Consider the following 22,526-nt stretch of genomic DNA (forward strand, 5'->3'; position numbering starts at 1 on the left):
CAGGGATAGCAGTTCCTGCTTGGTGGGCTTATGTGTGTTAAAGGAGATAATACACATTCAGCACCTAGCGTGTTCTTGCTCACTGTTGACACTTGGAAAATGTTCTTCAGTTAAAAAGAATTCTGTTCTAATTCGACCCATTCAAACTGGTTACATTTTATTTGATCTTCAGTCACAAGATATACTCTGTAATTTTTTTTTTATAGCAAACCAGCTGTAGTAACATTTTTAAATATGTCAAATATCTTTGTATTTTACGCCATGGATAAATGAGATCAGTGGCATCGTATATATTTTTCTTTCATATATATTTTCTAAATTGAGGTATAATTGATAATATATTGGTTTCAGGTATACAACATAATGATTCTAAATTTGTATACACTGCAAAATGATCTCCATAGTGAGTCTAGTTAACATCCATCACAAAACATATTTGTGATTCTTTTTCCTCTTGATGAGGATTTTGAAGATCTACTCTCTTAGTAACTTCCCAATATGAAATACAGTATCATCAACTATAGTCACTGTGCTGTACTTTATATCCCCAAGACATTTATTTTATAACTGGAATTTTGTGCCTTTTGATCCTTTTCTCCTGTTTTGCCCCACCCCCCTCGCCACCTCCTGCCTCTGATAATCATCACTATGTTCTCTGTACCTATGAGCTTGTTTTTGTTTGTATGTTTTTAAATTCTACATATAAGTGAGATCATATGGTATTTGTTTTTCTCTGACTCCCTTCACTTAGCATAATGCCCTCGAGAGCCATCCCGTTATTGCATATCCCATTATTTCCCTCTTTTGTTCTTTAAATGAAGGAACAGTATTCCATTTACCCATCAGTAGACAGGTAGATTGGTTTTATATCTTGGCTATTGTAAATAATGCTGCAATGAACATGGGGTGCATATATATTTTAGAATTGGTCTTTTCATTTTCTTTGGATAAATACCCAGAAGTCAAAGTGCTGAATGGTATGGTAGTTCTAGTTGTAATTTTTGAGGAACCTCCATATTTGTTTCCGTGGTGACTGCACCAAGTGACATTCCCACCAAGAGGTGATGAAGGCTCCCCTTTCTCTACATTCTCGTCAACACTTGTTCTTTCTTGTCTCTTTGATGATAGCCATTCTGACAGGTGTGAGTTGATAGGTCATTGTGGTTTTGATTTTACTTTCCCTTTTGATTAGTGACGTTGAGCATCTTTTCATGTACCTGTTGGCCATCTGTATGTCTTCTTTGGAGAAATGTCTATTTAGAGCCTCTATTTTAAAATTAGATTGGTTGTTGGTTTTTTTTTTTTTTTCCTATTGAGTTGCATGAGTTCTTTATATATTTTGGATATTAACCCCTTATCAAGTATATGGTTTGCAAATATTTTCTTCCATTCAAAAATTACCTCTTCATTTTGTTGATAGTTTTCTTTGCTGTGCAGAAACTTTTTAGTTTGATATAGTCCCACTTGTTTATTTTTGCTTTTGTTGCCTTTGTTTTTGGTGTCAAATATTAAAAAAAAAATATTGCCTCTGTTTTCTTCTAGGAGTTTTATGGTTTCAGGTCTTACATTCAAGTCTTCAATTCATTCTGAGTTAAGTTTTTCTATGCTGTTATATAGTAGCCTACTTTCTATAGTCTAATGAACTATATTCATTAAAGTTTCTTATTTTATGGCAGTCTTGATCTTCCCCTTCTTAGTATCAACTTCCACTTCCTTTAGTTACAGTGGGAAACATTCTCAGCAATATTTTGGTTACTACTGCATTTTTTCTCACGAGAATTTTTTCCTTGTGTACTATGACAGTTCTAATTCAACAAGACAATGTACTTCCTAGAGGTGCTTTCTCTATTGTTTAAATAGAGGAAAAATGCCACAAATCTCTTCTTTTTTTTCTTTATTATTTTTATTTTTATTGAATTTATGGGGGTGCCATTGATTAACAAAATTATCTAGGTTTCAGGTGTACAATTCTATAATACATCATCTGTACAGTGCATCAACTTTCAATCTTTTTCATCTCGTAGCACACACAAACTAATTACTAAAATTCTGCGGCACACCAAAAAATGTATTTTTTGCCAGTATGACAAAAAATAGGTATAATTTTGATTCATTCACACTGATGGCTGTTGTGTTGGCTATTGTCATTTTTTAAAATTTGATAATCTAAGGGAAAAGACGTCAGTGCCCCTGACTAAATAGTTAGGTATTGTGTGTTTTAAAAATTCTTGCGGCACACGGGTTGAAAATTGCTCGTATATTGTATTGTGTGTTCACCACCCAAAGCCAACTCTTCTCCCATCTCCACTTACACCCCCTTTTTCTCCCTCTGCTCCCCCTTTTCTCTGGTAATCACCATGCTGTTGTCTGTGTCCATGAGTTTTTTTTCTTAAGCCTTTACCCCTTTTCACCGAACCCCTGACCCTACTCCCCTCTGCAGCTGCCTTTATGGCATCATGAATATAAGAGAAAAAGAGTGTTTGGGGATTAAGCCACTAGAAATTTCAATAGCCCTAACTAGAGTGGGAGGCATTTATTTGAAAGGCCAGATAAATGCTGCTTTCTACACTCTCAAGTCCCATGCAGTGTTCCAAGTGCCTGGACACAGCTTCCAAGTTGTAACCACTTCTCCCAACTATTTTGAGAAAAAGAAAGTCTTGATGTGAAAAGAAAAAAACTTTGCTTTTCAATGGCACCTATAAAAAGTGTGTGCTAACATCCAGACATTCCAAGTGCAGTAATTGCTCATGAAAGCCTAGCTGGTGATGGGGACCTTCCCAACATGAACTTGAGGAGGGTTATCTATTAAGAGTGACTTGAACTGATGGAATGTTCAGAGATTTGGTAAATGTTAATGTTCACTGTTTGGAAAGATATGCTGTTTTGGTGGAAATGTTGGCTCTTCGTAGTAATGCGACTCCAAAAGAAATGGCCTCCTTCTCTCTCTCTCTCTCTCTTTGTCTTATTGTCACCACCTCAATCCCTTGTTCCATGGAGAAGACCAAAGTGATTTTGCAACGAGGTGAACCAGATCATGTCACGCTCCTGGTCACAACTTCCATGGGCTTCTATTGCCATGAGGGCAAACTTCAAGGGTCCACAAGGTCTCCTGCTTTGGTTTCCATAGTTTTATTTCCCCTACTCTCTTTCCCACACTCAGCTCCAGCCTCCCTAATTGTCAGGCTGCTCAGGTGACCATGCCAGTTCCCGCCTCAGGACCTTTGCCTATGCTGTTCCCTCTGGGAACCTTTTCCCAAGATCACAGTGTTGGCAGCAACTGTTCCTTCAGAGCTGCTCAAATGCCACCTTCTCAGAGCCATTCCCTAAGTCTTCCTCCCAATTCTGCAGTCAGAAGCTGGGAGCAGCACTTCCGAGGATCTCAGTCTGGAAAAGACGGTTTGGGGGGGCATGCAAAGTCTTGGAAAGCAGTACCCAAATCTGAACTATGTATCCATTAACAAGTTAGATGCAATGTATATCATACCAATATTTTATTTGAGGAAGGTATTAATAAAAGTGTGTCTTTCGATGGTCTGAAGTGTTTTTTGGGGACTGCTTGCATCATTTGATGACCTAATGTGTTGAGAGAGTCCAGTTTTTGCAATTCTTTAAATTTGAGCAACTCTAATCCCATAAAGGAATATTACATTTTAAAATTTGCCATTCACTCAGTTTCCTTATCCAGTAGGTAATTATTGCACACCTACTATGTGCCAGGCATTCTCCTGAAAGGAAAAGTCCCTACCTTTTGGGGGATCTTACTTTAGTGGGGGACATAAATACTGAATCAATGACTACTTCTCCATGGAGGTGACCTTTTGAGCAGAACAAAATCACCTTCTTCTAATAGCTTTATTTCCCTGGAGTCCAGAAAAAAAATTAGGTATTTATTTATCCTTATAGTTTTCTTAAGCATGTATCACTTCTGTGGAGGTTGTTTATTTTAGTGATTTTTGATATCCCAGCATGAAGATACATGGAGCCAATGGCAAATATGAACACTATACACTGAATGTTGTCAGAAAAATATTTTCATACAAACTATACTTTTCTAATCATCTGTATCTGCTATGGAGGGGACACCTCACAAAATAAGTGATATAACCATACTTTAAAACTTTGTTCAACAATTAAATAAATGTATATTTATAACTCACTCCCAATTTTTTCACTATACAAACATTACATTGCTAATAAAATATTGTATGATGACTTATTTTTAAATTTTTAAAAATATTCTTTGACACTAGATTAACGTTGTTTATGTTTCATAAATAATGGCAGAACTTAAACCAAGAAATATTCTATATATGGGAAATCAAAGCTATACTCATAATAGGTTCTTACCGAGGTAACTGTCGAATGTCTCCAGAATATTGTTCATATTTGTAGTTTACCACATACCACTGGGAACTATAAAATTTGCAGGCCTTAAATTAAAAAAAAAAAAAAAATTATCATTAAAAACTTGACTGTCCTGGGAAAAAGCACCATGAATATAGTTCTCATAATCTCTGGGGTCATGTTAAAGTATCTACATTAGTGATGCTAAGGTAGGTGAAGGGATTGCTCATTATAATCATTTCACATTTTCCAGTGCAATGAAAACGTACCCTTTCCCAGACTCTTGGAGGAGGAACCACTTAACATATTTATTCCATTTTTTGCTCCATCAAGAGAGTCCTAGTTTAATCACTCACTGAATCACACCAAGGGCATGTTGTTAACCTTGAGTGCCATCATTTCTCAGCTTTCCTTGGCAACCCCTTCCATGATTAAATCATTTTTACTAGTGAAAGATATTATTATTTACATGTAATCCTTTCATCAAAATTTTAGCCCATTTCTTCTTGTTTTTGCATCAGTAACTTTCCTTTTTCTCTTTATATCAACCTTGCTTAATATAAAGAAAAATGAAAGTCAATTTTTCCATTCCCCTGACTATCGCATAAGGCCCGGCCTTCTCCATTACTGTTCATGGATTTTATAAATATATGTGAATAAAAGATGACAATTTTTTTTTTTAAAAACAACATTGGTTAACAGCACAAAATAATGATCTTATAGTGGTCCATAATGAATGATTTTACTGTATGAACTGATGGCAAATATTTCTCAAATACATATTCCGCACTTAACCACTGTATTGACTGTGGGTAGGTAATGGGGATTTCACTAGATGGCTTTTAAAATTCCTTTTGATTCTAAATTCCATGATTCTCAGGATTAAACAGCTATTAGGATTAGAGGAAAACTTTGTCCTCTGGCATCAGTGGGAGTATGAGGAGCAATCAACTTAACACAATGTGAAGAATAGAGATCTGTGGTTGTCTCTGTGGCCAAGAAGGAAACAGGCAGGATCTCTCTGTGGCTGCAGAACAGAGAGCCCCGGCACTGCCTTTGCAGAAACAGCAAGGGGCAGGGAATGGCCCAGGCACGGTGTAGAGAGGATGATGGGAAACACAGCGTGCAGGCAGGGACTGAGCGCGAAACAACACGTGCGACTGGGACACAGACAGGAGTAGGAGGATGACGGCAGAAGCTGCCAGAGAAGAGAAGAGAAGAGTTGAAACACCAAACAGCAATAAGGCAAACAGACGTGGACGACACTGAAAGGGAACTCGGGAGATGCGTAATGACTCGATAGAAAAAATGCGAACAAGACTAAACATTTAGCTAATGTTAAATTTCTTAACTTGCCTATTCCTGAGCTGATTCCACAGATTATGTGTCTGGAAATAAAGGGAAACTGCACCTTGATATGCTCCTTGATATGTTAGCAAATGGAGTCATGAAAAGTAAACAAGAGGGGGAAGGTATGGACCTGGGGAAAGAGGGTCAGTTAGGGTATTGTATCTGTCACTTGAACAAAGCCTTACAGAAGAAAACAGAATGAGTGGTTACCATGGCTACTTAAAATTTGTCCGTGATTGAAAAAAATACTTTAGAGTGTTCCTTCATGCATATGGTCCTCCCAGCCTCCCCCAAGTCCCACCTATTTTGGATTATTTTTTTAGGATGGAATGCTCAAGGTATTTTAGACATTCTTGATTAAAAAATTGCCAAACCTGGGAGAGGGAGGGAGATGATATAGGAATTAAGGAGCATGGTAGGAGGGAATGGAATAGACAGAGAGAGGTTGAGAACTATATGCACAACTAATGGACATGGTCTAAAAGGGGGGACAACTGGAGGGAGGCGGGCCACTGGGTGGGGGGGAGAAGAGGGAAGGGAAATTGGGTCAAATGTAACATTATAATCAATAAAACACATTAAAAAAATAATAAAATAAAATAAAAATAAAAAATTGCCAAACCTATGTATATTCGTTATAAGCAAAATGCAAATAGAAGGTACCTCATTGAGCCAGGAGCTACAGGGCTTCCAACTTGTTCTAAAATTAGTACTCATTCCAACATGATTTTGGTCAAATCAGTTTACTTATTTGGATCTCAGATATAGTAGCTATTGAACATTTAGGATATTGGAATGGGTTAGAAATTTCTGCCACCTAATATCTATCTCTACATTTTCTGATCTGGAGGTGTTAATGAAACAAAGATACACTGACTTACTCATTGTCTTCTCTTGCTATGGATAGTACCTGTGGGTAACCATGAGAAAGACGTGTATTTGTGCAATTACATACAATATCCACAATGTGCCACAAGCATAATGGAGTGAATCTGAAATGTGCTAATCCTGAGTTCTGCTGAAGAAAAATAAATATGGTCCTTTCTTATCTTAGTGCACTGTAATAAGAACTACTTCTTTTGTTTTGATTTGTAGTGGCAAGTATTTGTCAAATACTGTACTACTAGGTGCTTTGCATATAATATTAATAAGCACTCAATGAGATTTTATTGTTCCATTTTATAGATCACAGAGGCAAAGAGAGGCTCAGATCTTTGCCCGAAATCCTACATGTGAGAGAAGTAAGATTTCAAGTTGGATTTGTCTGACTTTAAAAGTCCATTCAGCTCATTTGTGATTTGTACGATGATTGCAGACATTTTCTTCCTTTCTTTTTTTTTAGCACATCCAGAGCATCATTCCAGATGTTTTTGTAGCATTTCTGTCTTGGAATTACAGACCTGCTTTTGAATTTTGGTATTAGCCATGTGATCTCAACTAAGTAACTTAATCTCTCTAAATTTCTGAATCCAAATTTAAAAGGATCAAATAACAATTTATACAAAGCACTTAGCACAGGGTAAGTACTTAACAAACACTTGCTTAAAAAAATCAGTTTTTTCCAGAGTGTGACTCAATCTATAATCACATTAACAATGGTTGATAATGACTTGTTTTTCTTGATTCATAAAAGCATAATTCTGAAAAGCTATATTAGCTCTGATTATCAAAGAGTCTTGTTTTAATCAAACCCTTTATGTTTTCATGTACTGTATTTCATGTATCTGGCAGTGGGTAGATGAGAATTAGGGTTAGACTAGGTGACCCTTAAGAATCCTTCTAAATCTGTGATTTCTCTGATTCTGAGAAAGCCAGTGCATTTTACAAAAACATAAATGTTTCTCTTACATAGTTATGGCATTTGGGAAATGTTATGCATAGAAAATTATTCTCTATTCTTTGTTCCAGCCCACACAGTCACTCTAAGAAGATCATTAAGAACTATTATAATTATGACTACAACTCCTCTTTGTCCAAAAATGAAGCTGAAGAGACCTGTTGCAAATTCAAAGTCATGAGCTGCAACTCTGCTTGTTACCAAAAGGCAATAGCTCCAGTCTCCCCTTACTACCTATCGATTTCCCTCTAGTTCCCAAATACCGACTCTTTTGTTCCCTTTAAAATGGAGGCTGCCATAATCTACCTCAAAGGTTAAGTATGCTGAGCTAGTTAATTCTTCCCAATAGTAATGACCCAGTTCACGTTTTATTAATTTATCATGCTTGCTTGTTCCGCCTTTACACTAGCCACCTCTGCTCTGATATGTGTCAGCACAAAAAAGCTGAGCCCAGTCAACATGGTTAAGGGCGTTTATGCCATTAGGATAGTGTTCCCTAAACTGTGCTGTGTTCATGAATTTCTTGAGGTTGCTAATTAAAATGCAGGTTCCAGGGTGCCACATGCATCCATTGAATCAGAATCTGTAAAGGAGAAGTCCCTTGGTCCCTGTCACGCTCTTTGCCTATGAGCTGAAAGTATTAGGGTCCTAACTTCCTACAGTGAACTCTGTGTATCTACGATCACCCTCCAGCTTTCACTCAAATAGACACAACTTTTCAAAAGAGCAGGGAACATAACCACTCCAACATGGCAGTTATTTATAGTGGATATTCAATGTTTATTCGTTGAATGAATGAATCTTCTATATCCCTTTTCCTTTAGAAATTACTAAAATTTCTAAAAATCGAAGTATTTTAGGGAAGATTGGGCAATTGCAAACAGAAGCAGAATACTGTGACGAAAACCTTTAATGTTCTCCTCTCCTTTTAGAGAATCATCTGAATCAATTCAAATCATGTTATCTACCTCAGGTAGCAATTTGGGTTTGGCAATGTAATTTGTCTATCTCTGAAAAGGTCTGATTATTAGATTCTGGCTACAAAGTAATAAGCAGGTAATAAATGGCTTTTTAGGTGCAAAATTGTTTTTCTTTCTAGCTATACAGGTTTATTAAATTACATAGCTACTTTCTTGCCAAAAAGATTTATACAACCACAAAAGGTGTTCATTTTGGCCCTTAGTCACCGCAAGGATTAATTCTGTATTTGTAAAATGATTGTGGTAATTTTCATATTCATGTTATTAATAAAGTTTAGGAATAATAATAGCTATTGTATAAATGTTGAAAATGCAGCATTATGAAATTGGGTGAATGTAGGCAAATTATGTATTGAAACAGTTGTTTAATAATTTATTGTCCACATTAAGACATTTCAAATGGAAAGGAGATGCTATTAACCAGGCCAACAGGTAGAACATGAGAGTATTTCTGCAAATCAGGACATGTAGGTACCCAATACACTGATGTTTTAGAGAAAAAGAAAAAAAAGGGCACTGAAAACTTTTTTCTCATTGGATAACATTATTCATTCCTTTAAAATTAATTTCTGCAGTATCAAAATAAGTTAATAGTTTTTAAAAATTATACTACACTCTCGGGAGAGAAGTAAAAATAATGGGTTTGGACAGAATAAATGAGGTAAATATAGATATGACTCAGTTTCAGATATCATGGTACAATGTTATTTAATGGATTTGGGTTTGATTTTTTAAAATACTTATTTAATATTAGATAGGTTCATATGTATATAAATAATGCACATACAATACAAAATGGAATGTCCTATCAAATGCCAAGCACAAGAAAAAAAAACTTTTAAAACTATTTTGTTAATTTGAATTATAGAGTAGCCTAATTTGTTCTCTTTGTTGATTCTAAATTGGAAGTGAATCAAAATATTTGGTTTGTCATTTTCAGAATGTGTTGTATTGAGGCAGTCAAACAAACTGTGAAACTAGACTTCTGTAAATCACACCTGTGTCTGACCTGCGACCATGCACTAATTTCCCAGCTTGATCTCACAAGTAACTTGTCAGGACATGAATAATGGATGGTACTAAAAACTTTGGTAATAGTATGATCTTATCATTCTTTTCATGTCAGACATAAAATCTGGGTTGTAATTCAATGCAATTGAAACATCAGGCTCAAACTTAAAATGGGTTCTTTACTATTCTTGCCCTCCAGAGTCTCTGACGTGCACTTGTGTGTTTTCATTCATTTACCACTAAACATTACAGGATCATTTTTATTGTGGTGAAGATGAAGCCAATTTAGAATTGGAACAGTTTTGTACATTTAGAAGCAAGGCTATTATTCCAGGAATTTTGGTGACTAGAAAATGAATTTCTTCAGGGTCATTAGTGTGAAGCAGAAAACCATTTAGTTTTCATCCGTATAAATTTTATTTGAATGCCACAAATAATGCAAATAGAGAACAATAACAAATTTTGATAACATCTTCCATTAAATTATTGAAGTCACAAAATATAAGTGGCTTTACTTATAAATTTACTTTTAAAAAGTACTCACAAAATCTAAAGTCCCTTAGCCCCCATAAGACCTTCATCAGTGAATTAAGAAAGAGCCCCATTCTTCAAAAGTCAAAATCTTTTTATTCTCACTCATTTTATTAAGATGGGACCATAATTCTTTTTTCAAAGAAAATTTTGGAGAGACTTTTAGTTGCTTTCCCCCCAGCATCTTCCAGTGATTTTATCTGTGCGTGTAGCCCTGGTTTCATATGAAAGGCGCTTGTTCTACAGTGAGAAGAACCACACGTCCTGTGCTCTGTTCTTAAGTTAATGAATACATTTAGAATCATTCATTTGCCACCCAGTGATTCTGAATCAGAAAACAGCATTCATTTTGACTTAATTTATTTATACATGCAAAAAAACCCAGAATCACTTATTGAGAGACATTTTTATTTCTGGGAAAGTTTGAGTGCACATTATTTTACATACTAGATTTAAATTTTTTTATATACATTACAAAGGTATTCTGGTAAAAAAATGATTTATCAATGTATATAATATGCCATCCAAAATTAAACATAAAGAACGTAAGGTTATTTTAATTGTAAAAGTAAGAAATGATATTCCATGTTCTTTTTTTGAGCCAAAGTACATCTCATTCTAATTAGATATATTTCTTTCATCACCATGAAATATGGTTAAAATCATGGCCAATCCCTCTATCCCCATAATTTTCTTTTCTATGTCTATGACTCAAATTATTTAGTATTTGTTTTACTTCTCATCATGATACAGATTCTACCTTGACTATATAGAATTTTTTCTTGAACTAGTTGAATGTCATTTGTTTGGGTCCAAATGGTGGAAGAGGAAGAAGGGGAAAAAATTTCATTTTCAATATTACACTCATATCATATTGATTTTCATGTTTACAAAATTTTGCTTTGTAATAGATTAAGCAATATTTTAATACACAATTTAACAGCTTACTGAACTATTTTTAACTTTGGTATGCACAGGTTATTCTGCCTGAAGAGTTCTAACATTATTTGGGGGTTTACTTCCAAAGCACTTTGTAGGTAAAGGGACAAGAGATACTAACACATCTCTTCAGAGTTTAACTTACTGTAATCAGGCCGTGCTCACAGCTTCTGAAAATGCTCCATTCAAGAAGTATCACTGACTGGATTACAAACCAATGAGCCATTATCTTGACACTTTCTCTGCCTTTTATACCACTGACTCACTCTTGTTATCGACTCTTCTTTGATTCTGAGAAATCGGTTTCTCCTTGTTTTCTACCCACCTCCTTGTCCAGTCCATCCCCACTTTCTATCCAGGGCCCTCTTTATCAACCCCTTAAGAGGGAGCGTAGCTCAGGGACCTGCCTCTCAGCTCCAGCCCAGCGCTCGTGGCGTTCCTGGGCAAGCTCTTCTGAGCTCAGGCTTCAGCTTTCAAATCCAGAGCGACAGCACAGCAATTCCTTTTGTGTTGAGACTTATGTATTTATGTCCTTCTTGGACACCTCTCTGATGTTGGCCAGTGATATTATCTTATTTGCTTCATCCCTCCCTGTTCAAGCAACCTTCACTTTCTTCTGGGCACCATACTTAAATGACTGGCACAGCTATCTAGCTAAATGCCCAAGCCAGAAATGTGGGGGTCATTGCCAACATATTTCTCTTCTTTACTTTTTTCTCTGTCATTAACTCCTGTCAATTGCATCTTGTTACTAACTTTTTACTATCACCATTATCACATGCCACATGTCACTATAGGTCTTTAATCCAGATGGGCTATTATAATAAAGTGTGACCTATCTGTCCTACTTCTTTCCAGTTTTACTCATCCCCCCAAGCCTACCAATCCACAATCTGTTCTGCCTTTGGTTATTTTTCTCTAACATGTGAACCTGACTTTGTTTCTCTATTTTGCAGTATTTTCCAGGAGTACTTTTCAGATTGTATTACAGAAAATATGATCATAGGTCTGTTACTTTCTTCCTGATGGTGAGCTCCTTGAAGGCAAAGCTTGTGCTACATCCACTTGGTATCACCAGCTTACTATAAGTGACAAATGTGGCTGAGTAATGGACTCAGTCTAATCTCTGATGCAGTGGACAAGGCCCTCTATTGCACATGCTTTGTATGTGATTCATAGTAATACTTTAAATCAGTGTAAAGAATTTCACCCTTTTTAGGAGTGTTGGGGTGGAGACAAAAAAAAAAAAAAAAGAATTTCACCCTTTTTAAAGATAAGGTAATTAACTCCACCCCACTAAATTGGGAGTAGCAGTTTCTGTGTATGTCTAATGGATCCATTTATTTAAGCCACTGAATTTTCATTTACCTCTAAAACAAGAAAGACAACAACAACAGATAATCTGATAATTAGGTAGGGAGTTGAGAAGAGAAATTTCAAGGCTGGAAAGGTGCTACTCTGACCTTCATGATCATTATTATTTACTTCAAACTTTGGAATTAAGGTAGTTTATAATTATAATTCGCTGCATGAGGGTAGGTTCATAGAACATTCATCATTGGTGTGTGTCTGAGATTGTCTCCTCCTATTGCAAGAGGTTTACTCCCTGGACAAAGGCAGACATATTTGATACTAAACATAAGAACTAACAATGAAGGTTTGGCCATGAAAAAAGAGAAACCATTTCTTTGATCTTTCGGGGTCTTTAATATACCCTTTCTCTTCATCACCATCTGCCTTACTGACATGCATGTCCAGGTTCACTTAATAGCTGACTCTGCATTACTTGGGCTGTCTTGGGGGCCCCTAGATCTTAGTGATCTCCTTCCATGAGATTTTTCTCAGCATTTCTCAAGGATATTTGTCAAGATACTTGGGGGAAAATGGACAGAGATTCTCCAAGGTCAAATACATTTGGGCAATATTTTAGGTCACGTTCCCTTCTAAGATGGTATCAATGGATGTCAGAAAGTTAGACGGGGAGAGAGAGAGAGAGAGAGAGAGAGAGAGAGAGAGAGAGACCTATGAACGTCCTGCAGACTTGACTTTCTGCGGAACATTCTGTGCCTTTGTTAAATTGGTGTCTTCTCTGATCTCAGCCATTTGTTCTGCTGGGCTTTAGTGTGAATTTTCTATGAAAGCCCAGAGATTTCAACATATACTGTGTCTGCTTTGAATGGAATTTGTAAATCCCATTCAGTTGTGGGTAGCATTTTCACTATATATTTTTTCCCCTGGAGAATTCCATTATTTCTAGTCTAGAACTTCTGCTTAAAATAGGAACTTTTCCTTCTCCAGTAACTTAGTACTGTCTGGATTAGGGCAGTACATAGTGATGCATGTGTATGTACAAACGTAGATATAGATGCAGATTCTATTTGTTAACGTTTGCACAACTCTTAAGTCCTTGAGTATGTTATTCCTTGATTTGGGTTCTTGGATTCATGACTCACTCCTCCCTCACCATTACTCCTCTAGCAGGTTGATTTCCCGAAATTGCAGAGGGTTTTGTGGGCAGAGTTCATTGCTACCTTAGTACTTTGTCAGTCCTTCTCTCGGCCATTCAGCTGAGGTGGCCCCTAGACCCTCGCTCCCTGGTGGGCCACTGTATCATCCTCAATTCTCTGCTCGCTCATATTCTTTATGAAGAGAGACCAAACCAGGAACTTAGTTTTAATTAGTATTCTGTGCTTCTGGCTTTATAGGATCCTTTTGTGCATATTAAAATGAAAACTTTGCCTGAGAAGTTTAGCTTAGGAAGTTTTTATCCTATTTATAGATCTTTTAATTGCTCTGCCAACCCTGAGTGGGAGAGAGTGGTACTTGTTTTATCGCAGAAGTGTCTGTTGTTTTTTTTTATGGTTGTAGATGTTGATTTGAAGTCATTTTTGAGGATCAGATAAAAACGTTCCCCGGTTGCTACTTTCCCAATGTTTTCATGTCATTGCTATATTTATTTTTAGAAACAGTATTGGGATTATTATATTAATATCCTTATTTAAAGATGGGGAAACTGAGGCAGAAAGCTTACATGTTTATCAAAATGAAATACATGCTCCCTTGTGAAAAGTAAAAATATCCTCATCAAGTCAGTCTATTAAGTGCATAGTTTAAATAAATTCCTCAAAGAATCAGGGATTGCAAAGTAGGTAAGGGCATGGAGCAAGCATTGGGTCAGAGAGTCAGGGCCGTAATTTTGACTCTGTGTGAACATGGGCAAATTAGCTAATCATTCAGAACCGTCTTTCTAAGGCTAGGAAATGAGGCATAATACCTATGACATGAAGTGCTCAAAAACTACATGTATGTACAATGTTGGCCAACTATGGCTCAGTGTTAATGTTACATAACAGTGAAGCATCGTAGTGGATGTGAAATAAACTTCTACTCTTGTGTAGAGAATATTTAACACTATATTTAAAATACAGGGAAGTGAATTAATAACACATAAAATGGGAGAGACTACTCATTTCACTTAAACTCCCATTTGTGAAAATACGAAGTCATTCACCACGAGAGGAAAGAAAAGCGTACCCACTGCTTTTCACAAGAGGCTGAGCGTTGTCAAAAGGGAGCGGAGTGAGAGGTTATTCAACATCAGCACTGAGCTGGATGTGTTTCAGCCTGAGCTTTGCCAGTTCACTGCCTGGCAACCACGGCCTTTCTCCTTGTCGCTCCACGGGGAACCACGGGGCAACCTACCCCAGGGTGGGCCAAAAAGGCTGTCGAGTGCAGTGCAACGGCCGCTGTAAGAGAAATATGTGTTTCTGCAAAACCCTTCAAACATCAGGGAATTCATTTCAGGGCAGGCTTAATCTGGTTTTAAGTATCCGGCCAATATTTCTCAAGTTGCGGACCACTAACCACATACATCACAGCTACCAGGATGTAACTACAGTGGGGTTGCTGGGGCGAAGGCTGGGAGAAGTGTTCCTGTCAGAGGAGAGCTACAGCAAAGCATCATTTGGCCATTAGCATCGTGGCTCAGGACGCTGGATCTGTCTATTCCAGGCTGTATGATGCTCAGCACACTTCTCAATCTTTCCACGACAGCTTCCTCTTCATTAAAAAGTGGCGATGATGATAAGGATGAAACATATGTTTGCAATTACTGCAAGAAAAGGGCTTCAGAGCCTGTCTGGCACGAAGTAAGCAGTCAGTAACGATGGGCTCCTATTAGCTATTGGGTCAAGCTTTCTTGCCAACATAATTCTCTGGGTTCCTCTCTCAGTGTTAACCCAGCTCTCTGGTGGCCTTTGCCATGTTATCTACTGTCTCCAGGCTTGACCACTCATGTTCCATTCTCGTCACATGATATTTGTAACTGGGGCATCTCTCCTTCTTACCCTAGAAGACACAGATTTCACTCTTATCTCCGACCTTAGAATGAAGCAAAACCATGGGAGTTTTCACAAGGTTCCAACTACTAGTGATACAGAAACATTAGCAGGGAATAAAGGTTCCTCCTCTTCTTACTCTTCTTTCTACTTTAGTTCCATTCGGTTGGAAAAAACACAATAAGAAGATTCTCTCGTAGCTGAGCTGAACACTCTGTCCTGAGAATTGCAACATGGGAGTTTGGCAGATACCTGAAATCTAAGGTAAGAGGCATGTACTTGACTTTTCCTTGGAGCAATGTTCAGGAGAAATGAGAAGCTGAAGGTGCAAGTACAAAAGAAAGAATAACTCCAAGATGCAAGTAGATGAAAGGGAATTAAACTAGGAACAAAGGTGAGAAATATCTCCCCAGGATATACATTATACATAGCAAGACAAAGGCAACTGTGGTCAACCTCTTCTCCGCTGAAGCTGACATTCTCAGACAACGATAAAGATAAAGAGATCAATCTGGCCACTTGAAATTGTGGTACAGAAGCCCATGGGACCAAAGGCCTCAAAGAGCCCTAGAGTATCCTTAGAAGTCTCTCCATGGTTGTATTAATCTGCTTTGTAGGCCATCCTATCTCTTCATCTCTGGGGCCTTGATTGGATCCAGGGATTGGGGATGGGGTTTCTGAACGAGTCCTGGGATTTAGGATCTGAGCTGACTGGCCCCACCTCAAAGGCATCCCAGGCAATAAAATGAGCAGGTGTTAAGAGGCAAGGGCTGAAGCAGGTCAGCAACCAAAGCCAGGGCCTCAAAGCTTAGCTACTAGAAACCCACAGCAGAAAGCTAAGAATCCCTGGTCTGTGTGACAGCAATTTCCCACAGTCTAAAGGAGATGGTCGGAAACATACAAATGCCTAGAAAGAGGCGAAAGGCCCATGAAATGAAAAGTGCCTAAGTCATGGAAACCTTTATAAATCCACAGTAGTCATGTGACAAATGATTAAGAATAGATTTTATCAGATGAACTTAATGTTCTCTGTGACAGACAGACAAGCCCAGCAGGTAGAAAGAGCAAACACATATGGGATTTTGATTGTTTCATATGGTATTTTTATTATCTAACTAAAATAATAATAATAATAAAGGGATCTGATGGAGTCTCTAGTTTCTAAGGTGACTACGTAATGCCATGAAGAATAAAGGAAGGTTTTAACTTTTGGAGAGTAAATTTAGGAAGTGGACTTGGTTGTTTCTAATTCTGGCAGTGTGTTAAGATACATTCTAGTTTTTTTCTGAAATATTTTTTTAACTTTAAAAATTGATTTGTAACACCACAACAATAGAGAATATATATTGAAAATCTGTCTCCCCCTGTCCCCTACAATCCCAAACTTGTGAGGGAACCAATGCTATGAGTTTGATGTGCATTTCAAAAATACTTTTTCTAGGCTTATATAAACATATTAACATATACACATGTAGGTTTTATGTTTTCACTAATATCATACTATATATTCTGTAACTTACTTTTGTCTCTTAACACATCATGGGCATCCAAGTTAATACACTTAAATATATAAGTTTTATTAGCTACATAGTACAATATTATAAAATATAAATGTGCCAACATTGATTCACCTCAACCCTTATCAACTGATACTACAAACTTCCCAGCACAGCAACACTTATAATTATATTTTTATGACCCAGTGTTTGTTTTTATAACATTCATATTGCATATTAATGTGTATAACTTAAAAGAAACATTTGCATTACATCTCTAAGGTTATATAAATGCATTATCAACATTGTGTGATAGTGTTTATTTCCCTATATTTACACTGTCTTTAAATTATATTCATCTTAAATTTTTTCTTCCTTCAGATATTATATGTTATTTTTGTTTTATTTTGTATTTCCATGATACAAGAGAGGGTTGGCAACTTTCCATGTGTCTTGGCCAACTGTATATCTTCTTCTTGAACTGTTTGTCCATATTTTTGTTTATATTTTCCTGGGGTATTTATAATTTTCTTATTAATTTATAAGATTTTGAATATTAGGAGCATGTGTGTCTATGTGTGAGACAAAAGATATATGAGTTGCAAAAAATTTCTGTGGGTATTTCCTTTTGGCTTTATGGTACCATTTAGCATATAAAAATTAAAATTTTTTATTTACTTACGTTTGCCCATTTTCCATTCTTAAAGTTTTAACAATTTTAATTTTTTATACATATCTGGATTTAATTTTTCAGATTTTTAACATTTATCTGAAGTTAATTTTTGTATGTAATGTGAGATAGAGAGCTTTAACTTTACATTCATCTCAAACAGATAACCAAATGGTATTTGTTGAATCACTCACCTTACCCCAAAGAATTTCAAGTGCTGTATTTACCATTTATTAAGAAACCATACATACTCGGATCTTTTCCTACATACTCTGTTTCATTTCACTGGGTATTTGTTTATTCCACAATATAAAAAAATTGGAAATTGCCTCAACTAACTTTTTAAAGGTAGCATTTCTCTAATACCAAAGGGGAAAATAAGAAAACTACAGCCTAATTTTATTTATAAATATCAATGCGAAAAATTTGAAGAAAATATTAGCAATTCTAATGCAGTGGAGTATGAAGGTAATAATACAATTTGAACACAAAATTTATACCAAAACACAAGTATGAATCCACAGGACAGCAACTTATTAATTCTATTTAGCGCTTTATAAATTCAAGCAGAAAAGCTGTTATATCAATAGACTGAATATGCATTACAAAACATAAGTAGCCAGTCTTTTTAAGCACTGTAGAGATCAAGAAAGACCTTTCTTAGACATTTCTTTTATGCCATAAAGTGTCATAAAACACCAATTGGAAAATAAGACGAGGTGCCCGATAGTAGCATTATTATTCAATACTATTTTAGAGACAGTAGGTAATAAAATAAGACAAATATTATGGCATGACCACACACCTAAAAGCTGACTAAGAACTATTAGGATAAGAGAGGTTAGGAAGTTAGTTGTGCATATTTGAAAATTAATAGCTTTTAAAAGATAGCAGTAATGAATGCTAAGAAATGAAAATGGATTTTTAACATTCCACTCACATTTGCAGCAAAACTTTAAAATATACTAAAGTGAACTTAACATCAAAGTTAAAGATCTTTATAAATAACATGCAGTATTTTGGTGAAGACCACGAAAGAAGACCTGGTTAAATATTCCAATAGGTATTCAATGTCATATAAATTTCATATCCTACCTAATTAACACATATGTATGTACTACAGGACTTCTGTAGACCTACTCTCTATGATTCTGATTTCCCTGAATAGAAAATAACTTGCCAACTCTTTCCTGTTATTTTTAAACAGTGATGCCCTAGTAGATATTAAAACTTCCTGTAAGGTGACTGTAAACAAAATATTATGGTACTGACATCACACTTATTATTTTTATTAGTAAGTATGAAAACAATATGCTCAGATATCCTGATGTTATCTAACTTTGCATTTTTTCCTACCTCCTTAAAACAGGCTGCAATTTAATGTGAACTTTGGGAAATAAATATGAAATCATGGAATTGGAAAAAAGTAAACAGGTAAATTCATGCCAAAAAAAAAAAGGCCTGGATTGAATAATACGACACAAAGATATGTAGCACAACATAAAATATTTACAAAGATATAAATATATGTAAAAAAGACAAATACAACATAAAATGATTAATCCCATTGGTATTAACATGTACACAAATAGGCTAGTCTATATTCATACAAACATGTCTAAGAGCTGAGAAAGGGTTTTGCTACTGTATGTAGCTTTAATTAATTCCTAATTAGGATACACTACTTTTCAGGACTGAAGACTACTTTCAGTTTGACCTGTGTGGGGCTAAATTTTATCATTTTATCATTGCATTTTCTGTAAAGGAAGGACTGGTTTCATTTGTTTACTCAATAAGCACCTGCGAAGTAGCTGTTACATGCCGGCCAAGCCCTGCCCCGAAGCAGCCTGCAGTCAGGTTAGGAGAAGCAGCTGTTCTGTGGGCCTTTTCTACACCCATCAAATGCAAGGAGATGACATGCCAACAGGTTTTTATTGGGCCCTTAAAGCTGTCTACAGGGTTTTACCATTAACTAGCTCCACAGTCAGTACCTGAAAGAAATATCTCTTAAAATGGAAATGCTATTATCCAAAATTCTCACATAGCATGGGTTTAAGTTAAGTAAAAACAAACAAACAAATTTCCGAAATTTGAATAGTCAGCAGATGGGTCTGCTGCATGGGCAACAGCAGACCCTCCATATCACCCTGCCCAGGCTCTGTAGCTTCAGCTTCACTGGAGAGGACACTCCAGCGTCATCGCAAGATGTCGATTCAACACGGGAGGAGACAGATACCGTGTCACTCCCGAGTCGGACTGCACAGCCATTCTCGGCGGTGCAGATAGACTCTTAAGAAGCTACACCATCGTCTCTCGAGACGGACGGCTGCCGACCCGACCCGACCCGAATAGTCAGCAGATAATGAAAAAGGATTAACAGGAAAATGAAAAACATCTCCAGGCGACAAAGGCTGGAAGACATCAACTAATCACAGCATTCAAAATTCTCTGTTGAAAAGGCGAGGAAGACAATAATAATAAAGTTGTAATAAGAACGTGGGGGAAGGCAAAGCTGTATAAAATAAATGATTGGGAGCATCACATTTACCTCTTTCACCAGTAAACTCTCTGCTTTGTGCTCCGCATCTTCGGGTACTGTTGAGTACGATGTTCGGATGTCCCAAGAAACTGTGGCGACCTGAGAGACACAGGGAGAGAGAGTAAGCCCTCCAATTTAAAAGCATCGTGCAGACCATTGTATCAAAAACACAGCAGGGAAGGGGCTTCCATCCTAGCATTTCAATATAAGACAGAGAAACTGCCATGATTCTTGCCAATTTATTCTCTAGGAGAGAAGATCCAAACCTTCCTTTGATTACCACTGACTAGTATTATTACAATGATTGTTTTATCAGTGAAACGTGTAATTTTAAACTGTTTCCTTCCCTGTAAAAAAAATAATAAATCTGGACATCTGTATATTGTGACTGGCTTAATTCTATTGCTATATTTTGTTGTTGTTAATGCTAAAAAAATATGAACTAAAGAAGAAAGTGTACAAAATCAGCATTATTTTAATCTTACTATAAATAATCTTTTGAGTATCAGCAGGGTAAATTTAGCCCTTTTTAGAAGCTGTTTGTGTGTGTCTGCGTACAGCCATAATTAGGATGGGAGGGAAGAAGGGCTGTTCGGTGAATCTATACCTTGAAGAAAACAAGTCATGTTTTTGGTACCTTCTGTTGTTGTTAAAGAAAATATTTTCAATGCTAAGCAAACATTCTTCTATTAAAAGAATATGCATAAACTAAAAGCATAAAGTATCTCTTAAAAAAAATCTAAAACAGAATTCACAGGTGTTTCCTCTTTATACACCTTCAGCCCCAGCGAGCCAAGGGGGATGGATGTTGTAAGACAGGCCATTTCCTTGCCCAGGCACCGCTCCCTTCAGGCTGTGCTCCTTTTGGTCACAGGGATGCTGAGATGATCAGTCTGTTCACATGCATGGTCCCAACAGCTGGGATCTTTTATTGTGTACATCCCCAGGCCCACAAGTGATCCATGAGGGTTTCTAAAGCACGAAATAAAGGTCATTTGAACTGTCCTAGATAAGGAGTAGTTTTTCTAGACTAGTTATTGGAATCGATGAAAGTCTCAACCCCCTTCCTCTTTGGGGGAAAGATGGGAAGGAGAGAGACCCAGTGGGGTCCGGGGAGTTCGGTCGTCTGTGTTCACAGCTGCTGTACGCTCTGCTCCCATGGGCAACACCATTACTTTTCTTCCAGTGCTAGACCCCTATTTTCTTCAAGTCCCCCTTTTTCACTCCTGATGTGAGCTCCCTGAGGGCAAGAAATTCGATCTGTTTCGTTTGCTGTAATACCCCCTTAGTCCCTAAGGCGGTTTGACGTTGTAGTCAACACCGGCAACTCCTGCGGCGCACCTGAAGCCAAGCTGTATTGACTCCGTCTTTCCCTTGGACCCTTCAGCTGCGAAGAGAGGGGGGGTCTGCTGCATGGGCAACAGCAGACCCTCCATATCACCCTGCCCAGGCTCTGTAGCTTCAGCTTCACTGGAGAGGACACTCCAGCGTCATCGCAAGATGTCGATTCAACACGGGAGGAGACAGATACCGTGTCACTCCGAGTCGGACTGCACAACCATTCTCAGCGGTGCAGATAGACTCTTAAGAAGCTACACCATCGTCTCTCGAGACGGACGGCTGCCGGCGAATACCCCCAGTGCCTGGTTGGAGGCTTAAAGGCTTAAATACTTGTTGAAGGTGTTGAGTGTGTGTGAGTATACATACGTGTGTTCTGTGTGAGCACATGTGAGTACATGTGGTGTGTATCTGTGGGAACACGTGTGATTGGGTATAGTGTAGAGTGTGCCTATGTGCCTAAGTATGTATGTATCTGGTGAGTAGGGTGTGTGTGTGTGTCTGTGTGTGGTGTGTGCACATGTGCATGTACATGTGGGTGTGTGAGTGTGTCAGTGCTTGGGCAGCATGGGGCTTGGACACTGGGAAAGAGGAAGGATGTCATGTGAATGCAATAAGATCAGAGACTAAAAAATAATGAGAACACTATGATCAAGATTCATCATACAGTACAAATCAGTGCTCATCCTGAAACACAGCTCTGGACTGAGCTCCTTCCTCAACGCATTTCCCCGAGGACTGAGCTGCAGTTGTGTGAACAGGGTTTGGAAATGCTAAGAGGCCATGGCCATCTATCCAAGCCAAGTGCACGGACACACACAGGGGGTCATCGCTTCCCATGAGAGGTATGACAGGGCCAGTTTAAAATTTATTATTATTTACAATTTACGTTTTTTCATTCCTTTTGAATTTCCTCTTTCAACTTGTTTCTTTTATGTTATTTTCTCTGTTAGATAAACAGTAAATAAACTCAAAGTTTGAAGTAGATTAAAATCCATGACTTAATCGAGCTTTGGGGATTATGGCTGGATTTCAGTTATTTGGGGATAACTTACTTCCTGTTTGGACAGAGAACTCACAGATACACAGTAGAACATTACATAGTGTAATCCATTGACAAGACTAGGGGTTATTTTTTTTTCTAACTCAAAAAT

General features: G+C 37.3%; 1 protein-coding gene across 5 annotated transcripts in view; it reads right to left on the minus strand.

Annotated features, from left to right (window-relative positions):
- Positions 1–22,526, minus strand: part of DOCK10 (dedicator of cytokinesis 10) — a 135,415-nt gene that overhangs the window by 88,158 nt on the left and 24,731 nt on the right. For all 5 annotated transcript variants that reach the window (XM_090284741.1, XM_090284759.1, XM_090284732.1 and 2 more), the window contains exons 3-4: positions 20,044–20,133; positions 4,348–4,430 (exon numbers count right to left, since the gene is read on the minus strand). In XM_090284741.1, the coding sequence (XP_090140867.1) occupies positions 4,348–4,430; positions 20,044–20,133 (173 nt within the window). The remainder of the gene's footprint in view (positions 1–4,347; positions 4,431–20,043; positions 20,134–22,526) is intronic.

This window comes from Furipterus horrens, unplaced genomic scaffold (genome assembly GCF_987537825.1).
Source record: "Furipterus horrens unplaced genomic scaffold, mFurHor1.1.pri manual_scaffold_1, whole genome shotgun sequence".
NCBI classification, from domain to species: Eukaryota; Metazoa; Chordata; class Mammalia; order Chiroptera; family Furipteridae; genus Furipterus; species Furipterus horrens.